Source organism: Pygocentrus nattereri, chromosome 5 (assembly GCF_015220715.1).
Source record: "Pygocentrus nattereri isolate fPygNat1 chromosome 5, fPygNat1.pri, whole genome shotgun sequence".
In the NCBI taxonomy this organism is placed as follows: Eukaryota; Metazoa; Chordata; class Actinopteri; order Characiformes; family Serrasalmidae; genus Pygocentrus; species Pygocentrus nattereri.
In genome coordinates, this window is record NC_051215.1 from 37,264,400 (window position 1) to 37,279,209 (window position 14,810).

A 14,810-nucleotide genomic window follows, 5' to 3' on the forward strand; every position below is an offset into this window, starting at 1 on the left:
CAGTGCTGCCTTCAAGGCCCAACACGATTTACCTTCATCAGCAGCTTCCATTTCACACCACCTCTTTCATTCTGGCTGCATGAAGCCTGCAGTGGCCCCCAGAATAGCCTTTATTGGGCCAGCTTGTTCCTGCTTACCTCTGTAAAGCTGCCACTTTTTATCGACACTGTGCCTTCACTGGAATGAGGAGAGCTAGTAAACTTAGGCAGCTGTGAGCGCAATAGAGTTTCTTTAAAAAAAAAAAAAACCTCACACAAAGGTAGTCAGGCTCAGAAGCAAACATAAAAGAAGAAAGTAGGTCGGAAAGGTTCTCAGAGATAAAAAGGAGAGTTGATCTTTTTTCTCGTGTGTGTGAAGAGAGAGAGAGAGAAAATGCATGGCACTTCCTTTTTGCTTTAGTTGCTTCCCATCACAAAGCATGATTGAATGTTTGAGAGATCAGCAGCCCTCTGCTTCTTAGCTTGAAGTGTTCAGAAGCACAAACTGGAAAGAGGGAGGGAAAGTTTTCTTTTCGTTCATTTCATTTCTCTAAATCTATATTTTGTGCGTGTCTTCAAACAGGGAGAATTAGCGTGTGCCTCAGTCTGCTTTCCCCCTTTCCTCACTGCATTTATTTTTAGCCATGTTTTCACGCCCCTCCAAACAGTGGAAGAGCTGTTTGCACGGAGTGAGAGAGAGAGATAAACAGGCTCTTAATTAAAAACTCTTTGTTAAGATCAGGGCAGGGCCAGACACTGTCAGTGCTTCAAACCTCTGTACACACACAAATGCTTTTTATTATTCACAAAATAGGTCACATGTAAATGGGCAGATGTGTATGTGACAGCGAAAGAGCGTGAGCATGCAAAAGAGATCGAGAAAGAGGGGTGCATTTGAACAAGAGCAAACGAAAACTCAGGCAAAAGGCGAAGCTCCCTGCATACTTTCTTAGCGAGCACCATCAGTAATGAGTCGTCACTTCTTCAAATGTCACTCGTCTGACAAAAATATTTTGCATTTGTGCAACATGTTACGAAGTGACAGAAACCCAGACACTTGTGGATGAGAGTTGAGATGGTTTAATAGTAAACCAAGCAACCAAAGTCAAAAATGAACAAAACACAAAAGAGTAGTCAGAGTTCAGGCCAAATTTCAAAACACGAATCAAAACAACCAGCAGAAGTACCAAAAAGGGAAAGGCAAAAGACATAGTCAAAACATGAAGCAAAAAGGTCACAAATACGGTCAAACATATAATCACACAGAGAGACCACTCAGTAGTTTCAGGAGGATGCAATACCTCACACTGACTGTTTCTGAAGCCCGGGCATTTGTACGCTGAGCTGCAACAAGACACAGGTGATAACAGTTAAAGTTCTGGAGACTGTGAGCGCTGATAGGAGCGCAAGCTGGAGTCCAGAGTCACATGATCTCAGTGCATTCTGGGAGTTGTAGTCCGATCGAGGAGGCCAATGCATGACGCATCGATTCAATTTCATGCAAAAACACATTCAGTAAATAAAAAATGAAACTGTTTTTTTTTTTTCGTTAGTGCTTCTGTTCGTATCTTTTTCATTTTAAGTGCTCTCTTTCCTAACTTAACAAAAGCTGCTCCATGTTGGATGATGACATTTTACATTAAAAGAAAAATGTTTATGCTCTCATTTCTTGATTACAATGATTACTCTAATCCACAAGCAACAGGCCCTGCAGGGCTGACCAAAAGCCATGGGAAGCCAGATCTGAAGCACATCTAAAAAAGAAAGGAATCAAAAAAGCCCAGAGGAAACAAGCAAGCAGTGATAGAAAACTCAAACAGTGCTGCCTCGTGGGGGGACCGCTGCTCCCGTGACAGGTTTATAAATAGAGATCTTGGATAAATTCAGGCTGTGTTCTTTGTGTTCTTCCACATTGGAGGACATTACATGCACAAGTGCATATACATAGTACACAGACTATTGCTGTGGCTTGGCACAACTTTTCAAACAAACAGGCATTTTCTCACATGCTTTAAACACACCATCACATACGTACATGAAAAACTCCACACACACAGACAAATATGTTACATCAAGAATGGAGAATGATCAGCAAAAAGAATGCAGACATTTTTATTTATTTATTTATTTATTTTTGAGTACGGCAGTGCATCAGAGCAGGCCAGACACTTGCTGTGTCCTGAGGGAGATAGTAGGCATTGAATGCTTTTCTCTGTAGCTCTGTCTCTGTTCTACACACCTCACCTATAAACATCAATCAGAACACACTCACTCCACTGCCCAGCCCACCAGAATCAGGTCACAGGCTCAGGGAAATAAAACTAGGCCATGAAGTTGAGTCTTATTTACCCTCTTACTTTGAGGTGGAAGTGACATCTAACATAGTTGTCCCTTGGCTCAGACATCAGTGCATACACGGTGACAGGACAGGCCAACATCCCAGTAAGTTTCCTATAGGGCTTAAATTAAACTCAATGTGTCAAGTACCTCTTAACAAGATAAAGCAAACCAAATGTAAGATGAACCTTGAACAATGATAAAGAATGATAAATGGGGAAGCTCACAAACTAATGACAGTATTTTGCTTGTAGGCTTGATTGATGTTAAACCATTTTAAGCCATGTCCTAAAAAGTTACAGTTTCTCAGATGAGTTTTTTTTTTTTACAACAGTAATGATTTAGAGAGTTAATTAAGTGAGACTGTGAGCTAGTCCTTTTCATTCCAATGTCAGATACTTGCCAGACAAGTTTTAAAAGCAATGTACAAATCTTTTGAAGTGGACATTTTTCAAAAGAATATGTTAAGGGAGCTCATTTTAAAACAGACTGACTTGGGAAATAGAGCTTGTTATAGGCAAACACATAGAAAGTACAGCAAAACAAACCATTGCTGTGTCTGAATGTTGGGGGTACTGGCATAGATGAAGGCGACAAGGCATAGAAAAGCTGAGGCACAGTGAATAGCTGCCAATACCAATAAATATTTCAGTGTAGGAAAAGGGGGAGAATCAGTGAAACGGCCTCCCTTCAGGGGACAACAGGAAGAAGGAAGAAAAAAAACAGTCTCTGTTTGCCTGATAGGAAGTCAGGGCGCACATGTCGATTTAGGGACTGGCAGAGAGAGAAGAATAGCTCAACACCTTGCGTTGGAAGTAAAGGCTCAGAGAGTGTGACTTGCTAGCTGACACTTCTCTTTTGAGGTGTGTGCTGGAGCAGTGGGGAACAGTGTAAAAGTGTAGAAATGCAGCAAACAGAGGTTGGTGTGGAAAGTGCCAAAATATTCTGGCACAAAGGAAAAGTCTTTGAGCACCAAGCAGACACACTGCATCTTAAAAGGCAGAGATATAACAGAAGAATAAAATCATAACCTAGAAATCTGTGTCCCTGTGGATTCCTGAGCAGTATTTTTGTACAGTGGTGTCCATTTGGGCTTCAAAGCAGGTCTTCCATTTAATATCTTACAGTAGCAATCTGACATTGAGGATCGCAGAATATTCTATGAATCACTTCAAATGGTCATACAACTTCACCCTTAAAGAAGTCACTTCGGGTTATCCATAACTTCTTTAAGAAAAATCACAACACCATCTTCTTTTCATGATTTATTGATCTCGTTTGCTTATCACAGTAAACTATCTGGCATTACCTGTATTGCAATAGGACTATCCACATATCACAGGTTTGGTGTTGCCATGAGCAACAGATTGCTTCATGGACAGTGCTTCTAGCTTCTAAGCTTACTGGCCCTCAAAGGGCTAGTGCTTTGTTGATGTTTCAGTTGGCTTTTAACGTGCAGAATGGGTACTTTCCTCATCCTCTGTTATTTAAGCAAGATAAAGATCTAAAGTGCTCTCGGTGGAGAATACGAGTGAGGATACTCAACCCTGGCGTCCTCTGCTTTCGAGTAACTGCCTCTGCTGTCTTTATAATGGATGATAAGCAGCAGTTCTGCCTTGAGAAATAGGCCAGTGAACAGGGAAATTCTTGGCAATTCTTTGTGTCTGATTTACTCAAGGCTGACCTTCTAAGCTTTCTTGTGAGGCTGGAATAGTTCAGACCTGGGCAGAGCTGGAGTTTCCGAAGAGTCCCAGGACCAGGCTCTTTCACACCTGATAATGGCCCAGTAATCCACTGTCCTCTTCCTAAGATAGTGAGGTCAGAAAAACCATGTAACAGTAGTCAAAGAGGTTCTCCAAAATGTCAACCGTAATGTTTATTTTTGGTCTGAAGCCCTGCTGGAAGTCTTAGCTTGGGCCTTTGTCTTAGATCATAATACCAAGCCAAAACACAATCTCAGTACTCCCAATACTCATCATTAAGAGAATGCTGCTAATATTAGTGCCTGTTTTCATCTAAAATTTGGCTTTCATGACACACTGTTAGTCCTAGCATCATGTAGCTTAGTCTTGGTCTATGTCTGGAGGATTGCACTTCTCTACGTGCATTTGTTTACTGTGATTTGTATACTGTGCTTAATGTCTGCTGGGACAGTCTGTAGATGTATCCCAACTTTGCCTCATGAATGTTTTACAGCTGCAGTGCTGGCAAACACTAAGGGCAAAACGGGCTGGCTGAATATTTCATATGCTCCTGTGTTTCTGATGCCCATCAGAGGCTGTGCGTTCCCTGCAGTGTCAGGGGTCGCTACTCTATTGTGTATTTCATCATAGTTGCATTACTTGATTTGAGCACTTCTGTAAGTCAGAACACAAAAGAAAAGACTATCAGAGTCTGTAAAGTGTAGTCCTTCATCAAGATACAAGAAGTGTTCTACACACACACATACACACACACACACTTTCTAAGCCGCTTCTCCCTCAGGGTCACGGGAGAAGTGTTCTAGTGTTTTGCAAAATGAACCAACTGAAATTGGTTCATTAATCATAGTTTCTATCTCCATGCTTTTGTGCTTAATTTAATGTAAATTGTAGCCATTTGCCTTAATGAGCCCAACTTGTCTGCTTTAAATGAAATTTTTACAGCAAAGCCAAACCATCACTTCATAGACCAATAAAGGGCAGTATCTGTTTTTTTTTTTTTTGTTGTTGTTTTTTTCCCCATATACTTCCTTATCAGCCTGACCTGATCTTGATCTTGTCTGTCCTGTGTCTCTCCTTATAGGACAGTGCTGAGAATGAGGTGGACAGGAACAAATGCTGCACACTCTGCAATATGTTCTTCACATCTGCCATCGTGGCTCAGTCGCACTACCAAGGCAAAACACATGCAAAGAGAGTACGCCTGGTGCTCGGAGAGCAGCCCAGCTTAACCACCCCCACAGGTCAGAGTGCTATGAACATTTTTTGTGTTTCATCATTAACTTGCAAAAATACTGTTTGTCAGTGTATTTGCTTTCTGTAAATCTAGTGTGACCCAGTGATGTCCATATGTGCTGTTGCTGTTGAGATTTAAGCTTACTTACTATGAAGAAAACATCTTAGTCATAAGGGGGCTTCTGATAGCGTGTGCAGTAAAACAGTACATAAAGTAAGGGCTGTATTAGCTGTGGTCAGCACCATGATGTAACCTTACTGGAGCGGGGCAGACAGGGTACCTAGACGATGGAGCAGTGCAGTGTAAAATATGGTGCGAGGAGGGATTGAGTGCCCAGTGGTGTGCTCTTTCACCAAGTAATGAATCAGAGTTCAGGGCTGTAAGAGCAGAGGAGGAGATTGGTTTACTGTGAGCGTAAAGCCTATGCGGCATGCAGCTCTGCTCTGGCTGAAGAGCGACTCAGACAGACAAGCTTTGTTTAATGCCCTCTGGCCTGGTGCTATATGCAGCATTAACACAGCTTTACTCAAGCTACACTCAATGCTAAAGCTTCAGACTACATGGAGACAATAGATACAGATGACACATGAGCGAACCATAGAACCACACTCACTGTATCATTCCTCGGTAATGTATCTAAGGCCTCACCTTTAATCTGGATCTATTATAAGCAAGCAGCGTGCTGTGGACCCTCACAACTGCTAAGAGTAAAAGCCCTACAGAATGTGCACTTGCATGGAATGCTAATGACTTAAATTATGAAATAAAGGCTTGAATTGCAGTGACACAGTGGGTGTCCTCTAAATATACTATATGTATACTGTATATTATGTTCTTCCTACAAGCCCCAAGGTAGATAATGCTCCCATGAGACTGGTGTGTGAGGCGACGTGAGCCAAGTCACAGTCAGTGAAGCGTGAGTTTGCATGGGCCTAAAGCTTTCTGGCGGTTCTATTGATCTAAAGGATGGGGATTGTCTGTATTTATGTCAGTATCATACTCCATTCAGCTCACACTTTTCACATGAGCCCAGCAACAGATATAGGTTAACACCACGAGGAAGCCATGACACACAGCATCCTCTTTACTCATTGTTTTCTTCACATCTGCCAATAGAACCGCCAGTGCCATAAATGTCAGCGGCAGCAGTAAATGTGTGGGTGTCCATACTCATATGCAGCTTCGAATTCATGTTGAACTTAAACTTGACAAAAACAATAAATGTTCAAAAGTTTTAGACACCTGCTCACCCAGCATCTCTTCCAAAATCAAGGGTATTCAATAGTGAGTTTGTTCCACGCTTTGCCGCAGTAAAGCAGCAAATGTTGGATAATTAGTTCTGGATAATAAACGCCACACAAGCTCATGCCAGAGTTATTCAGTGTTGCCCCAGCATTCTAGAGAATGCCATTCCACTGCTCTGCAGCTCAGTGCTGGGAGCTTTATATCCCTCTAGCCAATGCTTGGCATTGGGCATGATGACCTTAGACTTATGTGTAGCCACTACTGAGTTTCTCATTCTATTGGCAGTTCTTTTTTATTATTAAACAAGCTGTGTGTGCACAGCTGAACACATCTGACAGCAATGAGTGCACCTTAAGGGGTGTCTGTATACTTTTAAATGTACAGTGTGGATGGAAGAGAAATGAAGAGAGAAAGGTATTCTGGTTTCTGTGCCATACTGACAGGCAGATTCCTGATTTATCATCGCATAAAGCATGTCAGCACCTGCATAACAACATGTCCAATATCAAACTCCTATTATCACCAGTGTTCAACTCTTAGCAAGAGCGACTTCATGGCAGTTCAGTCATATTAATAACAAATAACAAATAAACAACAAAAAGCTTAAGGCAAGTCATTGTGGAGTGTTATTCTACTTGTATAAGCACAGTCTGCAATTTGTTAAACATTTGCTTGTGTAAACAATAGCAGGTAGAAAGTGTTTGTGTTTGTTTTGAAACCAAAACTAACATTGCATGACTTTAGCATTATTGACAGTTGAAGGCTGTTTAAAACTAAAACTGTAAAAGTGAAATAGAATTTAATCCAGACACACACTTTCAGTCACCTCAGATATCGCCCCTGGAAATAAGCCAGTGCTGGGGAAAGCTGTGAGTTAGAGCGGGGTTGTTATGTTAAAACTTGGCATCAATGTGGCTTTGTTTCTATTTCCTCCCAGAGATCCACATTTATTTTGACACAGTTTTGTGCAGTTTCCATATTTGACTATAATGTATTCCAAAGAAAGCACAGCCATGTGATAAATGTCTAGCACATGTTTTGTTAGACTTGTTTTAGGCAAACACTCAGGGGTTCTATCTTTAGCCTGTCGATACTATTACATTTCATTTCCTATCATCAGGCTATAATTTCAAGCAAGCAATACAGTGTTATTCAGACTAGACAGGCAGAACACACTCCATCAGTATGTACATCTGTTTCCCATTTTCTGTTCAATTTACTTTTTAAAGAGGTACTTTAGGATATGAAAATTACATTTTAAATGTAGTGTAGACTCAGTTGACACACGGAATTTGGTGCTTGCAACATGAGCTGTATGCAAAGATAAATATCAAATTATGATAATGTACAATGAGTGCTGTGCCCCCCCACCCCCACCCCATTATTTTTTCCCCTATCCCCCCCCCCCCCATTAATTTAGAAGGACAGTAGAGGGCTAGGGATTGCATGAGCGATTAAAGCAAAAGTAACGTTCATGAAAATTCAAAGTGCTCTGCACTCCAGAGAGCTGCATTAGATGAGGATTGCTGGTGACAGTTGAGGCAAAGTGTGATGGAGATGCCCTTGAGAGTTACCTGGTCAGACTCTCTTCTCCACTCTCTGCCATCTCACCCAGATTGCCTGGCAGCTTCAGACTCCTCTCATGCAAATGGCCCAGTGTGTCCCTACCCTGCGCTTCCAGGCCTTCTCAGTGGAAAGAAGCACTTATTCACGCACCAGTGTGCACATATCAAACAGTAGAAGAGGGAGCAAAAGAGAAATACAGACAAACTTTTCTTTCTCAGTTGATAAATCTAGCTGACCTGAATTGACAGTCTAAATGACTGTATCTACCCCATTTCTTTCTATTACTAACCAAAATATAAAAAAGTACAAAAAAAAAATGTCATGAAATAAAACATGTCCCTAGCACCATGCACATATGTCCTGCTGTGAAAAAATGATTGTTGGATTGTTGATTTAAATTAATCTGAGCACAGTAGAATCATCTCACTCAAAACAGTGCAATGTGGGTGGTGAGAGGAGCAGAGGGAACCATAGTTACTGTAACTATGTGTTCTTGGCTTTATGTTGCCTCAGTATGACTAACTAATCTACTAATGCATTGAACACTACCTTAGCAACCAAATGCTTCAACATTCAAGTTCTCAAAGATCAAACCACAAGAAGGTATGCCCACTAGATACATCTTAAGGGATGAATAGTGGTGTATTAGATGTGCAGGTCATAGCTCAGTATTATATAGGTTATATTTCACTTCTACAGTTCACTTCTAAAGAATACTTTTAGTGTTAGTATTTTAGCCCACTCTGAAGACATGTATAGCTGCATGTAGCCAATCACAGACATCTTTTTTTTTTCATGTAAAGCCATCAAGTTGCTTCAGCACTGGTTATAATGTTGTATTGTGTCATAATGCTGTTCTCTTCCAGGCCTTGGCAACTAAAATGCCTTTGGCACAAGATGCCTTAGCTGCAATACATATGCAGAACCATATCAGAAATGGCATAAATGATAGATCTTTCTCTATCCACAGCAAATCAATGCAACCACTGCTGCATGTCTAGCAACTTATGCTGGTCTGCATTTACAGAGTATTCTTGATTCTTTTCTGTATTTTGTAATGAAGGTTGTCTGCTCCTCTGCTGCTTTTAAAAATATGTGTAAATTAACATGGCTTTAATTCTCTGCTGAAACAACGTTTCTGTTGCCTTGAAAGATGGATGAACTTGCAATCGTGTCAAGGCCTGTAGGCTATTTGGGGGTGGTAACCATGGTAACACGTCTGTAGTACCATGGAGCATGGGATACCTGGAGGTTTTCCATTTTCGCACGTCTGGTCCAAAACAAAGAAGCATTCCCCAACTTCATAGCAAAGATGTGTCAGAGGAGAGGCATTCACCTTTTAATGTATGCAAAATTTCTAAAGGCTCATAAAACTGATAAGTATTGATAATTGTAATACAGACTGTGCTGTAATGTCATAATATTATACTTCAGAACAAGCTATATTTACACTCAGAGTTTTATTGGGCTCTCTCTCTCTCAGACACAACCCCAACAACCCCTCAGCCCACAGATCCTCCTGCACTGCCTCCACCCTCGTGGCCCCCAATGGGCAACAATGGAGAAGCAGGCAAGTACTGTTGCCTATGTGGCGCCTGGTTCAACAACCCCTTGATGGCACAGCAGCACTACGAGGGCAAGAAGCACAAGAGGAATGCAGCACGGGCACGGCTACTGGAGCAGCTGGCGGGTAGTCTGGATGCCACTGAGAGCACGGGTGAGTGTAAAGTCTGAAGGCCAGCAAGAGGAAGGAAAAAGGGAAATAAGGAGCAGCTGGTTACTATGTAGGCATGGTAAAACATTAACAAAAAAGGTACTATGTCCAAAGAAATATCAATAATTTTTTGTGTCTAAATAGTTTCTTGTGTCTAAAGGAGATACAACCCCTTTTCCAAAAAAGTTGGGACGCTATTCAGAATGTAAATGAAAACAGAATGGAATGATATGCAAATCATGTGAACCATATTTTAAAGAAAAATACTATAAAGACAACATGTCAAATGTTTGAAAGAAATATTGTTTTTGAAAAATATATGCCCATTTTCAATGTGATGCCGGAGGAGACCAGTTGCTGTAGTTTTTAAAGTGAAATGTTTTTTCCATTCATGTTTGATATAGAATTTCAGTTCAGCAGGTTTGGATCTCTTTTGTTGTATTTTTCATTTCATAATGTGCCAAATGTTAGTGGGTGACAGGTCTGGACTGCAGGCAGGCCATTTTAGTATCCAGACTCTTAATACGGAGCAGTGTCATTGTAATACATGCAGAATGTGGTTTGGCATCATGTTGCTGAAATAATCATGGTCTTCCCTGAAAAAGACGTTGTGTGGATGACAGCATATGTTGCCAAAACCGTTATATATCATTCAGCATAAATAGTGCCATCACAGATGTGTACATCACCCATGCCATGTGCACTAATGCAATTTTATACCATCATGGATGCTGGCTTTTGAACTGCGCACTGATGTCAAGCTGAGTGGTTTTCAGTACAGAGGACACAGTGTCCATGATTTCCAAAAACAATTTCAGATGTTGATTTGTTGGGCCACAGGACACTTTTCCACTTCCCCTCAGTCCATTTTAAATGAGCTTGGGCCCAGAGAAGGTGGTGGCGTTTCTGGATCCTGTTTATATATGGTTTCTTCTTTGCTTTTTTTGAGTTTTACCTTTTGAGTTTCTGAGCCCATGCAATGATTTCCACTGCAGAACCACGTCTGTTTTTAATGCAGTGCCGCCTGAGGGCCCAAAGATCATGGTCAGCAAATACTGGTTTTTGGCCTTGTCCCTTCCATACAGAAATTTCTCCAGATTCTCTGAATTTTTTAAAATGTTATTTTTAATGTTATGGTATATGATAAAAAGAAAAAGTTTTTTGCTATTTTATGTTGAGAAGCATTCTTGAATTGTTGTACTATTTGATAGTGTATTCTTTCACAGTGGTAAACCCCTCCTCATCTTCACTTCTGACAGACTCCGTGATGATTTTTCTAGACCCATATCATGTTACTGACCTGTTGCCAATTAATCAGATTTTTAAATTCAGATTTTTTTTAGCATTACACAACTTTACCAGCCTTTTGTTGGCCCTGTCCTAACCTTTTTTGGAATGTGTTGTTGGCATCAAATTTTAAATGGGCATATATTTTTCAAAAACAATACAATTTCTCAGTTTTGACATTGGATATTTTGTTTCTCTACTATTTTCACTTCTAAGCCCTATTTTAACCAAGGTGAAGAAATACTAGGAAAACATGGTTACACACAGAAATCTTTTTTTGTCCAAAAGTATGCAGACTTTCCTTCTAATTAGTGAGTCCTTTATGTTTTACCTATTGCAAGGTTGGAAGGACAGAGGAATCAAACCCAAACTGGTTTGACAAATAAGTTGTCCTTCACGCAGTCGTAACTTTGATCACCTGTTACCAAGCTTAAAAGATCTGCCCATTATAAACACTAAACACACACACACACACACACACACACACACATATATATATATATATATATATATATATTAATTAATTTTCATAAAACGTTTCCATTACCAGCCATTAACTGAATCATCCGAAAAAAACAAAAAGGATAGGCAGAGTAAACTGTACCACAGACATATATTATGTACTACCAAAAAAATAAGACTCTCTGGAAGCCTCCTTTCTCTTTGATTCCTCTGAGCATATTTAAAGAATTTATACTTCTTTAAGATGGTTCTTTAAGATGGTTCATTTGATTTCAGGGTCACTTAGCTGAAAGCTAAAAGAAAGAGGAATCGAGCAACCATCAATTAGAGTTTTGAGATCCACCCTTGATGTCGGCTAGAGGGGTATAAATCTAACCAGCATTGGCCGATGGAGCAGTGCAGCTCTAAAGTGGTCCAGTATGATTATCTCGCTAACCTGACTTAACTAATGCTCCTGTGGCTGAGTGCAAACAGATCCACACAGCCATTCCCAGAAGAGTAGAGGCTGTTACTGCAGTGGAATGTGGCACAAATTGCCTATTAATCCTCTTGAATTCAGAAGGAACAGTGGGTGAGCAGGTGTCTACAAACCACTGTACATATAGTGTACCAAGCACATCACAATGTGACTCCATCATGTGTTGGCTCTACCAAAAGAGTAGGCTTGATTTTTTCTTAAATTCACCTTAAATGACTGGAAAGACTCCAAGTTTAGTCATGTAATCTAAGCCTCAACCTTATCTGCATCAGCATGCTGGGTTCTTAGCACCCAGCAGGACACAGATGCTTGCAGGACAGCTGTCAGCAGGGCATTGTCAAAAGATGGCTCATGAGGGATCAGTAGGTTCATGCTGATACTCAGTTACCAAGGACAGAAAGTACAGCGAGCCATAATATAAAAGAGGCCCGAGCCAAGAAATCATACTTAAGCGTTTTTTTTTTTCAATTCACTCTCCTTCCACAATCAAACTTCCAACCTAAAGAGGATATAAATTGGTTGAATTTGCAATGCACAGACATTTTTTTCCTTGCAGAAAATCCATCTTCATATTATTGAAACAAAGCAACCAAGCCAAAGGATGGTCTTGTTAAGATTATATCCCCGTCACCAACTATTTTACACTCACCAGAAATATTTGCTGTTGATTACAACACCCTGCAAAAGGAGATGCACGTCTTGCACATCTACACTGTGTGCACAATTATTAGGCAAGTCTTATTTTTGAGGATTATTTTTATTAATGACCAACTACAGTGCTCTTGGTTAATCCAAAATGTTAATAAACCTCAAACATGAATGTTTAAGAAAGTAAAAGTGAAGTTTCGTTTTTCTTAGGAGAATATCTATATGTGCACATTTATTGGGCAACTATAATGGTGCAGAATTATTATGCAACTAAATGAAAAACACACATTATCCCATCTCACTTTTTTATTTTCATCTGTTCAATTGAGAATTATAAACAAACAACTCAAAGCTTTCCAATGAACATTTCTGAGAAATAAAAAAAAAAAAAATAGTGACCAATACAGCCACCCTTCTTTTCAATAACAGTGATAAGCTTTCCATTCATGGAGTCTGTCAGTTTCTTGATCTGTTGACCATCAACTTTTTGTGCAGCAGCAACCAAAAGCGCTGAACATCTTGTGCTTCTTGATACTCCAACTAGGTTGCAGTTCTGGAATATGACAGAACTGGAAGATAATGGGTTCCTGGTAGCTTCACGCTTGATTCTTCTCAAATCCTTGGCAGTTAATTCGTGTCTTTTTTTCTCAGCACGTTTCTTGTGACCCTTTTGACTATTTGCAACAAAACGTTTGATGGTTCTGTGATGACGCCCCAATATCTTAGCAATTTCAAGAGTTCTGCATCCCTCTGAGAGACTTTTGGTCATTTTTAACTTTTCAGAGTCTGTTCAATCTCTTTTTTGGCCCATTTTGCCTAAAAAAAAAAGCTGCCTAATAATTATGCACACCTTGATATAGGGTCACACCCTATCTCATTACACAGATACACATCACCTGCTATGCTTAAATCCATTAAGCATTCAAGTTTATCCAGCTTGGAGTTAGAAAATATGCCTAAAAATGATAATATGGTCAAAATACTCACTTGCCTAATAATTGTGCACACAGTGTAAACTGGTGAAGTTAGTACAGCTAAATTCAGATTGTGAGACACCACAATTTCTTCTCTACACTGAGAGAAGTCCACTGAGATCAACCTTCACTTCATATTGTTAAACCTACACTCTCCTGAGCATCTCTGGCCCCAAACCTTGTCACCTCTGTTTCTACTGGTGTGTAAAAAGCTGGCTCTATGGGACAGCCAGTGTTTCATGTGAGCTGTTCATTCGAGGTCCATTTACTCATTCGTAGGACCTCCCACTTGTTCAGCCCATCAGTGAAGTGACTGCTTGGAGACTGCAGTGCACAACCTAGCCTGTTTATGTGGAAACTACTTTGGTGTAATGGCCTTCCGGCTGAGGGTTTATTTTGACATTGTAGAAATAGGAACAAAGGATGCCCCACCCCCCCTTCCCCGTGTTTCTGGCAGGTATTAATTTTTCCCTAATAAACAAAAGAAAAAGAATAAAGAGAGCCTAAGGGGCAAATGTTCATTCTGCAGAGAGGGGATTTCAAAGTGCAGTTATTTACTGTGTTCAAAATTGCAAGAGAATAGGACTTCCTTTTAATCAGTAAAATGCCAGGGACAAGGTCTATGATCCAGAGATGCAATCTCCTTCAGTCAAAATAGAGACAAATAAAATTCTCTATACAGACATATAGTAGTCCTAATTGAAAAAATAAAAGCAAATAAATAAAGTAAATTAAATGAAGTTTTTATTGCTTCTTTAACTATTATTCAGATTAGGGCTGCAACTATCGAATATTTTTGGAATCGAGTACTCTGTCAATTTTTTCATCGATTAATCGAGTAATCGGATAAATCACACTTTTGTGTTTTAAACAACTCTATTGATAGTGTGTTATGCAATATGAAAGGCCTCTTAAAAAGAGCAAGCAATTGGCTGTTATTTCTCACAAAAAGTTTTTATTCAAACTCAACACTTTTACTAGATCAAAGCTTAAAACCTATGGCTTATTGGCTCCAGAAGTATGCCCATTTATTCAACCTTTCTGTGAAACTTTTATGATGTACATGAAAAAAAAACTATGAAATTCAACTTCACAAACATAGGTTAGCCTATTTATCCTTAGTTTTATCGTACTCTACAAAGCGGGAATGATACAATAGCAGAGACATTTAAAATAGATGGACT

At 39.9% G+C, this 14,810-nt stretch overlaps 1 protein-coding gene across 1 annotated transcript in view; it reads left to right on the plus strand.

Moving 5' to 3' along the window:
* zgc:171482 (zinc finger protein) overlaps positions 1–14,810 on the plus strand; it is an 81,342-nt gene that overhangs the window by 37,457 nt on the left and 29,075 nt on the right. The window contains exons 4-5 of the mRNA XM_017724181.2: positions 5,100–5,259; positions 9,547–9,780. Of these exons, the coding sequence (XP_017579670.1) occupies positions 5,100–5,259; positions 9,547–9,780 (394 nt within the window). The remainder of the gene's footprint in view (positions 1–5,099; positions 5,260–9,546; positions 9,781–14,810) is intronic.